Below are 13478 nucleotides of genomic sequence, written 5' to 3'. Positions count from 1 at the left end.
TCTGCGGGGCTGGGGAGGCCTCAGGAAACTTACAGTCATGTTGGAAGGAGAAGTAAACATGTCCTTCTTCCCATGGCGGGCCAAAACCATGCAGCAAGAAATGCCAAGCAAAAAGAGGAAAAGCCCCTTATAAAGCCATCAGAACTTGTGAGAACTCACGAGAACAGCAGCATTGGGCTAACCGCCCCCATGATTCAATTACCTCCCACCAGGTTTCTCCCATGACACAAAGGGATTATGGGAACTACAATTCAAGATTCTCATCTTTTTGGGTAGGGACACAGCCAAACCGTATCAATCCCAAATATGTTTCCCCAAAAGATAACTCTTAAAAAGGCCTGCATATTTGTTTGTGATGTGGCAGGGCAGAGGGAAAAGTTGGAAAATGGTCTTTTGCTAATCGTTACTCAGAGGAATGAAGAACCCAGTTTGAGAGATCTTCAGAGGTTTCCAGAAATAAAAGAAAGATGGTCAAAATCTTTTACAGTAAAATGAGCACATGCTTTGCTATGTATGAGAATGTAGGAGCGAAAACTCCCAGCTCTATAACTTCTGAGAGATTGAGCAATCTTGCACAACTCAATTAGAATTTCAGCTCTTTCCTGGAAAGGTGAATGCAAGGATTAAAATAAAGAAGGTACCTGAGGTTATTCTGAAAACTGCAAAGCATTTTACCTATGTCAATTACCAGTAATGGTAATAGAAATATGGAGTCAACCTTATTTTTAAGAAGACAAATCTTTTTAACTTCTCTGTCTTCTTTTTATGACCCTATCTATCTAATCTTAACCTAACAGAAACCCTCTTTTTTGTGGTAGCTTAATCAAGTCTCTATTACTTCAACCAAAAGAGTCTGATTCCTACTGATTTCATTTTCTTGTCACTTCACAAACTGAATGCCTCTACATAAAGCTCAAAGTAATAAGTAATCACAAATATGTGTGATACCCACAATCTATAAAAATTGCATAAGCCTGGATGTTGAAAAACCTTTCTAGAAACACCAAACATCCACTTTCCCCAAGAAATTTCTAAAACTTCCTTAGGAGCTTTTAAAGAATTCTTTATAATAACTGTTTATATAGAATAGAAGTGAAAGAATAGATCAGGTTGGTTTTTAAAAGAGCTACATTGTTGGCTCAAAGACGGACAATAGCCCTATCACCAATTTTTTAAAAACACATTTTTTAAAGGAAAAAAAAATCAAACTTGGACGGCCTGAACTTTTAATGGAAGACACATACAAATCAGTAGTTCTGCTACAAGGAAAAGCTCTGCCTATTTAAGAAAAATATTAACTGAAGATTTACTTAGATTGAAGTTATGAATATCCATATGTAATTCCAAGACCTAAGGATACTTTCTGCAGTATTTCCTTCAATCTCTACAGAAATGTGTAGTGTTATAAAACTATCTTAGAAGTCCCCTGTTTTGGGCTGCATGTTTGTCACAGGGAAGAAGCTAGGAAAATTAATAACTTATTGGAATCTTGTATGTTTCAAATGTGTGTGTGTGTGTGTGTAATTGCCAGGATCAGCCCATTTCTGGGCTTTGGCATATGTGGTCCAAAATGCAGGAATACAAGCCAGGCAGAAGGTACAACAGATGAGGACAGGTGGGAAAAAAGATAAAAAAGGAAAGGAAGCAGCACGGAGCCTGTAGGGGGGAAATCGAAAGACTGAGAGAGAGGGATGTCTGAGTACATATCATTGAATAAATGACATATCATTGAATTCTGTCCATAACAGTGCCTAATATCCTAGCAAACAATAGTTCTAGGATGACAAACTAAGATCTTGAAATTGATTTGACTTTGAACAATGTAATTATATCAGAACATACAATGATTGTGTTGGACTAGAATTTTTAAAAAATAGAGAAAAATCTCAGAAAATGTCTTATTATATGATTTATTACACGATAATACAGATACTTTTTCTAATAGCAGCTGAGTAGCACAGCGATTATGGCGATATCCACAAACCCACCCCCAGCATACTAAGGACTGTGACTGCTTGTAAACTGTGAGTATTTATAAGTCCAAAGAACTATGGATATTGTCCCTAGTATTTCCTTCACCCTACAGAATTAAGGAGTATCAGGAAACTATCTTAGAATTCCGCTTGTGGGCTGGCCAGTGCAATGTTAGCTGTAAAAGAAACTCATTAACTAAGACAGAAGCATCAGAGAATAAAGACCTCTCAAGCGTCCTCCTTAGCATAAACGGTAAACCAGGAGGTGCCAGGCTTACTCACTCATTCACTCTTCAGAAAGACTAACCTTCCCGTGGGGTTCCCTGCACCCCCAATGGACTCTGCCCCCTGCTCCCAACTGCTCTGTGATTCCTCTGAGTTTGAGGAAGGGGAGGCACATAACTACATGACTGTTAATCCCAGGAATTCAACCTTCCTCCTGCACTGTCAGTCATCCTATTTCTTTGGGGGACAGAAGACCTTCTGTTCCCTGGCTGGCATACCAGTGGACAGGAAAGAAATCAGGAACTGCTTTTACTTAACAGGTAGCTTCGCAAACCTTTTTCCACATGTAGCACTGGATTTGAGTTGCAGTAGCTTGTTTTCCAAAGACAGTTTTCTTTCTAGTAGTGTTCTCTTTTCCTAGGAGAAAATGAGATACAAATGTTGCTGAAATACATGTGTATGTTTGGTAAGGCCTTCCTCTTGTCATACTAGAACTATGGCTTGAGCTAAAGAGTTAATTTCCCATGTGCTGTTACTCTTATCTTCAAGGAAACCTAGCTGAGTATTCTCCTGTGTGCTTTACACATAGTTCAACTATAGGCCAAAAATAATTGTCTTCACTCTCTCACCTGCCTGGAGGACTTCTTTTGCTCATCTTCCAAGGCATTGCCCATAGCCTGTTCAGTTCAACCTCTCCCACTCACCTCTCCCCATCCTACCACACATAAACAGCCAGCTCATCCCTTGCTAGACCCTGGCTCTCCCACCCTTACATCTGCTTCCCCTGCATTAGATTGAGTTGTTGGTATCCAAGGACACTAGATACCTCTAGGTACTACGTGTCATCTGTCAGAAGGTAGTAAAACAATAAACATATTTTTGATGAAGGATCAAGGCCACAAAGGATACAAATGCTTTCCAATTAGGATACAGGAGAAACTCAGATTGCAATTTTATGATGTTGGGAAAGAATATGTTTTAAAAAGATGCCTTAATTTGATTATTAAGCCAAAGCCTTTCCATTCAAAAGGAAAACAGAAAAGACCATGAAAAATGAAGCTGAGATGACTGTGTTCATTTTATATTTGATGGCACTCAGCTGAAAAAAGGAATTTGGTGCTTTGGCCTGACGGTTTAGGTTGCCAAGTTGGAAAGAATCAAGGCAGATTGAAAAGAGGCAGGAATTGGTATTGGCAACTTGGATGGAATTGACTGGAAGACGTGTGCTGAAACTATCTATAATGCTGTTTAAAATTACTTCCTGCTGCAGCATCTCAGTGAGTAGTACAAAACAAGGCAGTGCTGTCTAGCAGAAACATCACAAAGATTGTACGTAGGGACTTAACCTGGTTTCTAAATTTTGGCCAAGGTTTTCAACTCTCGGGCCTTACCAAGGTTAAGAAAAATTAACCCAAACTTGGAAATAAAAACAATATACAGCATGCAGTTTTAATGTCATATTAGGTCATCGTTTAATTATCTGACCCAAGATTTATTTAATTCTCTCAGAGAATTTCCCTCTGTTCGCTTTTATTATTTATTATTTGATTAGAGCCCTGGGTCTGTGAAGTTGCATGTAAATTTGTAGATTTCTGTCTGGTAGAAGACATAATCCCAAAGGTTATGGTTTAATTGCCTTAAAGAATATTAACTGTTTTTTTAAATTTAATCTAGTAATCCTATACTATTTTCAATTTTTCTCCAAAATGTCTATAAATGACTAGTTTCTGAAAATATTTTATTTAAACCAGCTTTCTCATCTTACTGTTTCCCTCATTAATTAATGAGTTACAACATTTGACATGTATTCATTCTATATTCATTTGACTCATATTTGTATCTTCTGAGCGTTCCTAAAATGGGGATAATATTACCTATATTGAAATGTTGGGATGATAGAGATAATATATGTAAAAGAGATACAGGCTTCCTGGCACATATTTGGATCTCAATATATAATAATTGGAAGGCACTGGTTACTTCATATCTTATGTGTTCTGTATGCTTTTTCAAATTTTTCTTATAGTATTCTTGCCACATAAAAATAGCCCTGGAGTTGCCCTAGCTGTGTTCAAATTATTTCTGAGGGATCACAGATCTCTTCCTTCCTTCCTTCCTTCCTTCCTTCCTTCCTTCCTTCCTTCCTTCCTTTCTTCTTTCTTTCTTTCTTTCATTCTTTCTTTCTTTCTCTCTCTCTCTCTCCGCCCCCCCCCCTTTTTTTTTTTTTTTCAGAGTTTTGCTCTTGTTGCCCAGGCTGGAGTGCAGTGGTGCGATCCTGGCTCACTGCAACCTCTGCCTCCCAGGTCCAAGCAATTCTCCTGCCTCAGCCTCCCGAGTAGCTGGGATTAAAGACATGCGCCACCACGTCTGGCTAATTTTGTATTTTTAGTAGAGACGGGGTTTCTCCATGTTGGTCAGTCTAGTCTCGAACTCCCGACCTCAGGTGATCCACCCGCCTTGGCCTGCCAAAGTGCTGGGATTACAGGCACGAGCCACTGCGCCTGGCCCACAGATACATCTTACAAGCGTATGATGAGACTTGGATTGTCAAAAAACACACCACAGATAATGTATTTTGAATTTGTAGGGTGAGGGAAAATGGTGCCTAACAAATGTTTAATAGTCTTACTCTTGATTAATGGATTTTCATAAACAGGGGTCAAGGGAACCAGACAACCAGACAAGTAAATGCTCTCCCTTGGCCAGGCTCTGCCATCTAGCTTGGGTTCTTTTTGCCTCCTCTTTGACAACACAGAAAATCTCACCATACCAGATAGCACTTTTCAGGCAATGTCTTCAGGAAAGGGAAAGGGAGTTCATAGCACCACACAGTGGGCAACCCACTATTCCCAGAGCCATACCTCCAGACAGCTCCAGGTTTCCCTCACCAGGCTGATCGGAGAAGGCACCAATTTCAATCATGGCCAAATGCTAACATCTAAATGTTTTGAAACCAACTCTATCATTTTTGTCCAGCATGAGAGAAGACGGGGGCATAACGGAAAGGGTTGTGATGTAGAAAGTGGAGGACTGTGGAACAGTTTCAGGTTCATGCTGTCCTCATTTATAAAATGATCATGAGGAACTAGGTGGTCTCAAAAGTGCCTTTGAGCTCTAAAATTGCAATGGAGCTAAATCAATGACACTAGAAAATAAATATGATGTAACAGAATTGCACTGCTAGCAAATGGAACATATGCCATATTAAAATGCTCTTACTGGGCATTTTTGCTAGCTTATCACTGTGCTTATGGAATTCATTCTCACTTCATTCCTGATTAAAGTGGGACAGATGGTGAAGGTTTTAAGTAATGTGTTCATTACCAGACCTCATACCACTAATGGCTATTTACTGGAGCAGCGGATTGTTCAAGTGAGTAGCAAGTAGATTTTTCTCCAGGGGGCACCCACGACCAGGGCGATATTTATCAACCTTTGTGAGGATGTTCATTTTTAATTTTTACTTTCTTTTTGAATTTGTGTCTTTTTCCTATTAATACAAAAGGCCCAGTACACCCTCCCCTTATTCTGGCCCACACTCCCTCCCTGAGACACCCTACCTCACAGCCTGTCTCCTCAGTCTCTCTTTAAACCAAGATGTTGCCCAACTTTGTTCCTTATAGTTTTATTTATTTGCTTGTTTCACAAATATAAAGTATTTTAAAACCAATTTGCTTTTTTTTTGTTTTGTTTTGTTTTTGAGACAGAGTCCTGCTCTATTACCCAGGCTGAAGTATAGTGGCGTCATCTCAGCTCACTGCAACCTCCACTTCCCAGGTTCAAGTGATTCTCATACTTCAGCCTCCAGAGTAGCTGGGACTGCAAGCACGTGCTACCATGCCCAGCTAATTTTTGTGTTCTCTTAGGAGAGACTGGGTTTCACCATGTTGGCCAGGCTGGTCTCGAACTCCTGGCCTTAAGTGATCCTCCTGCCTCAGCCTCCCCAAATGCTGGAATTATAGGCATGAGCCACCACACCTGGCCTAAACCATCTTTTACTTTAAATAAAACTGCACATTGCCCCTCCACATCATCCCCACTTACCTCCACCCTCCAGAGATTCCAGTAGGCTGCACTTTAGAAAGTCACTGAATTATTCTGGAAGGTTGCTGCATGGCCTTACTAAGTCATGCGCATCCTGTCTACTTCCTTTGTCCAAGATCTCCTGGAGACAGCCCACTATTAAGAGTTATTATCAGGGCAGGAACTAGGCCATCACTTCCCAAGAATGTCCTGCCAGGATCTGAGTCACTGAACCTTATTCTAGGGCATACTCCTCTGCCTTTGACTGTGCTTTCAGCCTCCCTAAAGGACTCATAGAGGAATTAAGAAAGGGAGATTTAGGAAGTTCCTTGAGCCTCACACAATCCAGATATACTACATTGTCATATCCACAAAAAGAGACGGGTTCATTCACAAATATATATTCAGCCCCTAGTTCTGTTACACATGGTGGTGTTCAAATATTTGTTTAGTAAACAGTCAAGTAAATATACCCCAGAACTCTGAGATGAACTAACATCTAGTATACATTTCCTAGGATCACTAGGAAATAGAAATTATCTTCTACTGTTCTTTTTTTTTTTTCTGAGATGGAGTCTCACTATGTCACCAGGCTGGAGTGCAGTGGCACAATCTCGGTTCACTGCAACCTCCCTCCTCCTGGGTTCAAGTGATTCTCCTGCCTCAGCCTCCCAAGTAGCTGGGACTACAGGCACCTGCCACCACGCCCAGCTAATTTTTGTATTTTTAGTAGAGACAGGGTTTCACCATGTTGGCCAGGATCGTCTCGATCTCTTGACCTCATGATCCACCCACCTTGGCCTCCCAAAGTGCTGGGATTATAGGCATAAGCCACCGTGCCCAGCCTGTTCTTTTGTTAATTTGGGGCACTAAACCTGACCCAATATTACTGGGTTTGAGATGGCATGAGCTCTACACTAAACTTAAATTTCAAGCTGGTTAATCAATCTGTTTGGTTAAGCAATTCTATTCGTTTCCCAGAATTGTCTTTCTTTCCTTAATGCAAACATTCTTTGTGCTATCTTAGTTTTATTAAGCTGTTTATTATAGGATCAAGTATTCTGCCACTACCAGGTACACATCCAAATATTACAGTTTTTCCAAAACAGCATAAATATAAACTGTCATGCCTGGATAAACTAATTGCTTAAGGATATTCTAGCCCAGTGATTCTGCTAAAGTATAACACTCAGTGACCTACCACATAATACACATGCAGCTGAATACTATTATCTTAGAGCCACTTGATAATGGGCATATTTAATTTTTATGATTTCCTCATAGGTCCTTCACCAAGACTACGAATTCAACCAAATCACAATGTCATAAAACTTTAAATTCTTGGGAAATATTTTTAAACAAATCAAAGTTCCTTTGATAAGAAACCTAAATATTGAAATGTGATGTTTTTGAAATGATATTTATGAAATGGCATAAACCCAGGCAGACTCATAAAACAAATTAAAGCTAAAAATAACAGAGGCAAATACAATAAATATAAAAAATGTATTGGGCAATATTTACTAGTATCCAAAGCCTATATTTTTCTCTATCCCCAATTCAGTTTCAGAGATGCCAGTTTTCTCTTTGTTTTGCTATTAAAAAATAATATTCCTTGATTTGTCCAAGTTCTAAATTCTAAGGCATACATACACAAATTTACGTGTTCACCTTTTGTGTATATTTGGAATGCTAGCTAGTTAAATGAACATGGCATGAAATATTTTCAAATTTTTATTCTATTATTACTCTTCTCTAAATGTGCCTTCTTAAAGTTCCAATTTCTATAGAATGGCTTTTCTTAATGTAAACTGTATCTCTCCTAGTGCAGCCATAGGTTTTTACAAACACAAAGTAGACTTGGGTGATCAAAAATGGATACTGCACTGACTCTAATACATAAAAATGCTGTGATTACAGGGACCTGCTATATTAATACTCCTAGTAGATGGACTTTGTGCTCTTTTCCATTAGTTGCATTCACAGCCTCACCTGGTTCCCCTAAGTCATGTATTTCCTAGAAAGTGACAAATGATGATATGACTACAGTATTTGCAGAAAGGTAAGTCAATCACTACAGTATAGATCATATGAAATGTTTAAGGGAAAATTAATATTAAATGCTTCCTAAGGGCAAATACTGTAAAGAATACTTTCACTTAACATTATCTTATTTAATTTAATATCCTATTTATTTTGGTATTATTTTATTTCATTCTCATCCTAACCCTGTCAGTAAGAAAATCCTCTAATTCTCCAGGGCTGTACCTTTTCCATTCTCTGTACAAGGTTCTCCAATTCTGTAATTTGACTGTGTTTTTCTTCAAGTTTTTCAGCAACTTGATTCAGATTTTCAACATGTTGTTTCAATTTCTGTTCTTTTTCAAGCTTGTTAACCTATGGTCAGAGAAACAGTTGTGTTGTGAAAACTCTGTTTTTATTAAACCTATACACATATTACCTCTTTCTACAATTTTCTAATTAGCCAAAAAAATTCAGAATTCATACTTGCTTAGAATTGCTCTTTTTGATTTCAGTGTTTCCTTCAAAATAACCCTGATAGACTACAACAACATTAAATCAAGAATTAATATTATAATAAACATAAATATCCTTCCTAGAATGCTTCCATTTGTTACCATAAAGCATACTTTCTGAATTGATACAAGAGAGAAAGATGCTAATTTAACAAAAGCAACATTGTTGACTTTTTCTCAACAATTATTATCCAGAACCAAAAAAAACCATACAGGTTCAATTAAAACACTTTTTATTTTTAATCAGAAAGTGTCATAAAATCAGAATAACTCTCCTCAGCGTGTCACCGTGCCACTTCACAGGCATAGAGCAGGGGTTGTACTGAGGGATCATAGGAGAGAAGTTTCCATCTAGCAGGTAATAGGCTACAGTGGGACTGTGTCGACTAACTTGTTACTCTTCCGCATGTGTATTTAACAAAGCTTGACATTTCACAGGGAAAAATAAGTGTCTGGCTTCCTTTGTAAGTACCAAGTGGGCCTTTCAGTCAGTTCACTCCAGGCTAGTGCCGAGCCCACATTACAGGGATGCATGCTTCTTGTCCCCACAAGCCCCCCCTCCCCATAGCATAGCACCCTCATCAGCTTCCCGCTTATGTTCTTCATCTGCACCCTGCATGCATGTGAGTATGCAACCATCACTACCACAGCTTGATGCATGAAAGGGTGTCACCTAGGCAGTGAATTTCCTACTGTACTCCCCTGGGGACCTTCCTACAGCCTAAGCTGACAGACACCTGGGTGCCCCAAACTATTATGAGTGAACTTACCTATTAGCTGTTTTATATTTTTAATTTTGGCAAACACACACATACAGGCATACACACACTTTTTTGACTTCTCCAGTTCTAGAATATATTTTTCAGACAGATTTTATTGGCCCTAGTGTATACACTTCAGATTTAAAAACAAATGAAAAAAGAACATGTATAAGTGTATGTACATTTTTATTTTTAAAATTTACATATTTACATATTAAAATATAAAAATATATAACTTATATATTATATATTATTTATTATACTTTATATATAATATAATGTATTATATATAACTATATATTTTAAAAATATATATCTTTATATATTTTTAAAAACATATAGATACATATTTTGTTTTCTATTTTCTATAACCCAAAGTATGTATCCTAAGTCCAAAACAATTTTGAAATCATGTGTCTAGCCCAACTCTTTCATTCTAGAGACAAGGACACCCAAATCCAGACAGGAAGAATGGCTCAGTCTGGGTCATCTAGCAAGTCAATGGCAGAACCCGAAGAGAGGTTACCAGTCAGGCTCCGCAGGGCCAGCCCAGATTTCCAGGCAGGGTGGCACTGCCTCCCTCCCACCTGTGCTCATGGGGGATCGGGCAACAACTGCAAAACAGCAGCTCAGCAACATCTGGGGGTGTCGGGCTAAGCAGGGGCGAGGGAAACTGGCAGAAAAGACTAGCACACGGCTCCTTTCCCAAGTCTTTTGCCAAGTCACTTGGCCATTGCTTGTTTCATTTCTAACTCTTCCAGAAAGATGAACTTGAACAGCTCAGGGTGGGGGCTAGTTCTCCCATAGACAAGCTGCGTGTTTGGTACCTGGAGTAAGTGTTTACTGTCCTCATGCTTCTTTCTCACTTCTTCAGACTGTGTTTGGTAGTTTTCAAATAATCTCCGGGCCACGTTTCTCAGAGCTGCTGCTCCTGCTTCTCTGGAGGCTTCCAGCTAGAAAAAAGGTCACTATGCATGTTCTGACATTTACAACAAAAAACTTTAAAGGCAGAACAGTTTGATGGGCAATTAAGAACACCAAGGGTATAACTATACCTTTTACAGCCTCATAGACAATGGATAGGAGAGAAGACACTGTTATTTGGTAAGAGGAAAATGTAAAAGGAGAAACTCCCTATTTAGAGGGGCTGTTGAAAAGGCAGATTTGCCATAGTCAAACCAAACCAGAGCTCTGTGCACAGTAATGCCCTGCAGTGATAGTCCTCACTGTTCAGATAACTCTATGCTGCTCTGTCAGCTTATACACTTATTTGCAAGCCTTTTATCATTAATGTCCATAACAGTGTTAAAAAGTGTATCTTCCTGAAATAGAAGTGGGACAAGGTTAAAGTATTGAGGACAATAATGCTAAAATGTCATGAATCTTTCCGGGATTTAACCTGAGGAAACAATCAAGAATGACTATAAAGATTTCCCTATCAAGATATTCATTGCAGGACTGCATATAAAATAAACCTTAAAGAAGAAAATCAAAAGCATTCAGCCATAGACAAATTTAAAAAATATTGTGGCATCTGACTATGAAGGCTATAATTAATATTTATTAAATATGAACACACTTTTAAAAATGTATTGTGGATTGTGGTAAGAACACTTACCATGAGATCTACTAAGTGTGTACAGTACAGTATTGTGAACTATAGGCATAATGTTATGCAGTAGATGTCTAGTCATCTTGCATGACTGAAATTGTATAACTGTTGAACTTTTGTGAGATATTTTCAATAACAAAAGAAGCCTCAAAAATAAAACAGTGAGATATGATTTGTGAAATATAAAAATGCTTCTCTATGTAAGGGAACACACAGATGGACCTATGGATGTGTGTACACATCTCTCTGCTTTTACAGAGCCACCAATGCTAACAACCCATCCTATTAGCTCAAAGGCTCAAAACACAGAATTTGAAACTTCTAACAGTCATACCTTGATTTTCAATACTTCATTCTCTTTGTGCATTTCTAAGAGCTGTAGGTCTTTTCCTTTTATCTTTTTCATGAGCAAATCCAAACTGCAACAAGAAGGATCCATCTCAGAATCAGAGCCCTGTTGAAGGTTTCCACAGTGCTGAAACAGACAAATGGCAATCATAGACCTAACTATCTTTTCCTCTACAAGCTTTGACAACAGTAATGATCATTTAGTATTACGTATAGCAAAGAGGCTTCAGGTCAGCATAAATAAACATCTTTTGAATCTCAAATATCAATGAGAAATTCTGGAAGCACCTGACTTCTATATTTGCTCAAATTTGAACAGATTCTTATATTGAAAGAGGTAGAATGACATTTTAACTTTTATATTTTCTATAGTTTCAAATATACTGATAAGTGCTTTTTAGGAGATAAATAATGTCCACAAGGCCAGACATTTTTAAAAAATCTAAGTTGTTGACATAATTACATTTTTGTTACATTGCATTATAGACTAACAGTCAGACCTAACAGTTACAATACATAATGGTCAATGTTTGGTGATGCTTCACTGTAATTACCTCATATTAAATTTCCAATCAGAGATATCAGAACTGAATGGCACTGCCATTATAACTTGATGTAAGCTCTAGCTTACTGAAAATACACTTGGAACATAAATATCATCTGGAATTGTGGACACACGGAGGTGAAAAAGAAATAATAAACCATCTAACTTAACCTGTCCATTTTACAGATGTAGAAACTGAGGACCAGGGCCCAAGTTTCTGCAGCAAAGGAGTGGGAGAGCTCCTGGCACAGCCTCTTGAATAGTTATTGTGTGCTCTTTCTGTTCTTTCAATTTATTTCAAAACAGAGAAACTATTCACAATTACACATACCCTACAATTATAATAACAACTTCTATTTGTTAAACACCTGTTATGTGCCTGCTCATCTTTTACATGTTTTACATACAGTCCTTTGTCTGAATACTGAAAACACTGGAAGGCACTAGGCCCTTTACACAGGTGAGGAATTTGAAGATGAAAGTTTAACGAACACACCTAGGGTTATACCTAAAATAACTGCCAGACCAGAATTAGAATCCCAGTTTGTTTAACAACAAAATATATAATATTTTCACTATAATATAATAACTACGACTGTAGAAATAAATAACAAAAAGAACATAGTGTATGTGGATAACATCCTCCCTCACCATAACTCTGCCACAATTTGGTTTCTTATAGTCCAGACCCTAGTGCATATTTCTACTCTCCATATACAAAGTAGGAATTATTTTCTTTTTTAATTTGTTAAAGAATATTTGACAGAAAAAACTCTTGTAGAAGGTAGATTATCAGCAGTGGCAGATGGCTACAAAGATCATTGATCAGTGCTTTTCAAACTTCAATATGCCTATGAATTACTGGGTGATAGATCTGGTTAAAAAATGCAGATTCTGAATCAGGTCTGGGGTAGAGCCTAGATGTTCCGTTTCTAACATGCTCCCGGTGATGCTGCGCTGCTCGGACTGCAGACCACACTTGAGAGTAGCAAGGCCCCAGATCACTATGGTGAAATCTCTACAGGGCCAGAGGGCTGATGTTTTGATGCATGGTGGATCTGCTGACCTTCTGTGGACTGAGGTGGCTGAGGCAGACACACAGCAACACAATGTCAACATTACTAGGAAGCTCCTCCTATCTATGGTGGGCATTTGGTCCTCAATTTCCTTGGCCCATGGACAGCATTTGACAGGGGTGTCCCGCCCTGCTTCTGAAACCCTCTCCTCATTTGCCTTCAGTGACTCCTGCTACAGTGGCCTTGACAGGAGTAGCTTCAAACCACAAAAGGTGAGCAGATCAACCACACATCAAATCACCAGCCCTCTGGCCCTGTAGAGACTTTGCCATGATAATCTAGAGAGTACTCTCACGTGTGGTCTACAGTCCCAGCAGCTCAGCATCAACAGGAGCTTGTTAGAAATGCAGCATCTAGGCTCTACCCTAGAGCTTTGAAA

At 38.6% G+C, this 13478-nt stretch overlaps 1 protein-coding gene across 1 annotated transcript in view; it reads right to left on the bottom strand.

The window, feature by feature from the left end:
* LOC105477103 (coiled-coil domain containing 68) overlaps positions 1-13478 on the bottom strand; it is a 54291-nt gene that overhangs the window by 24263 nt on the left and 16550 nt on the right. The window contains 4 exon segments of the mRNA XM_071085291.1: positions 2533-2615; positions 8490-8618; positions 10347-10472; positions 11466-11606. Of these exon segments, the coding sequence (XP_070941392.1) occupies positions 2533-2615; positions 8490-8618; positions 10347-10472; positions 11466-11606 (479 nt within the window).

Source organism: Macaca nemestrina, chromosome 19 (assembly GCF_043159975.1).
Source record: "Macaca nemestrina isolate mMacNem1 chromosome 19, mMacNem.hap1, whole genome shotgun sequence".
NCBI lineage: Eukaryota > Metazoa > Chordata > Mammalia > Primates > Cercopithecidae > Macaca > Macaca nemestrina.
The sequence above is the reverse complement of the archived record's forward strand: the minus strand, read 5'-3'. Positions and strand labels throughout refer to the sequence as shown.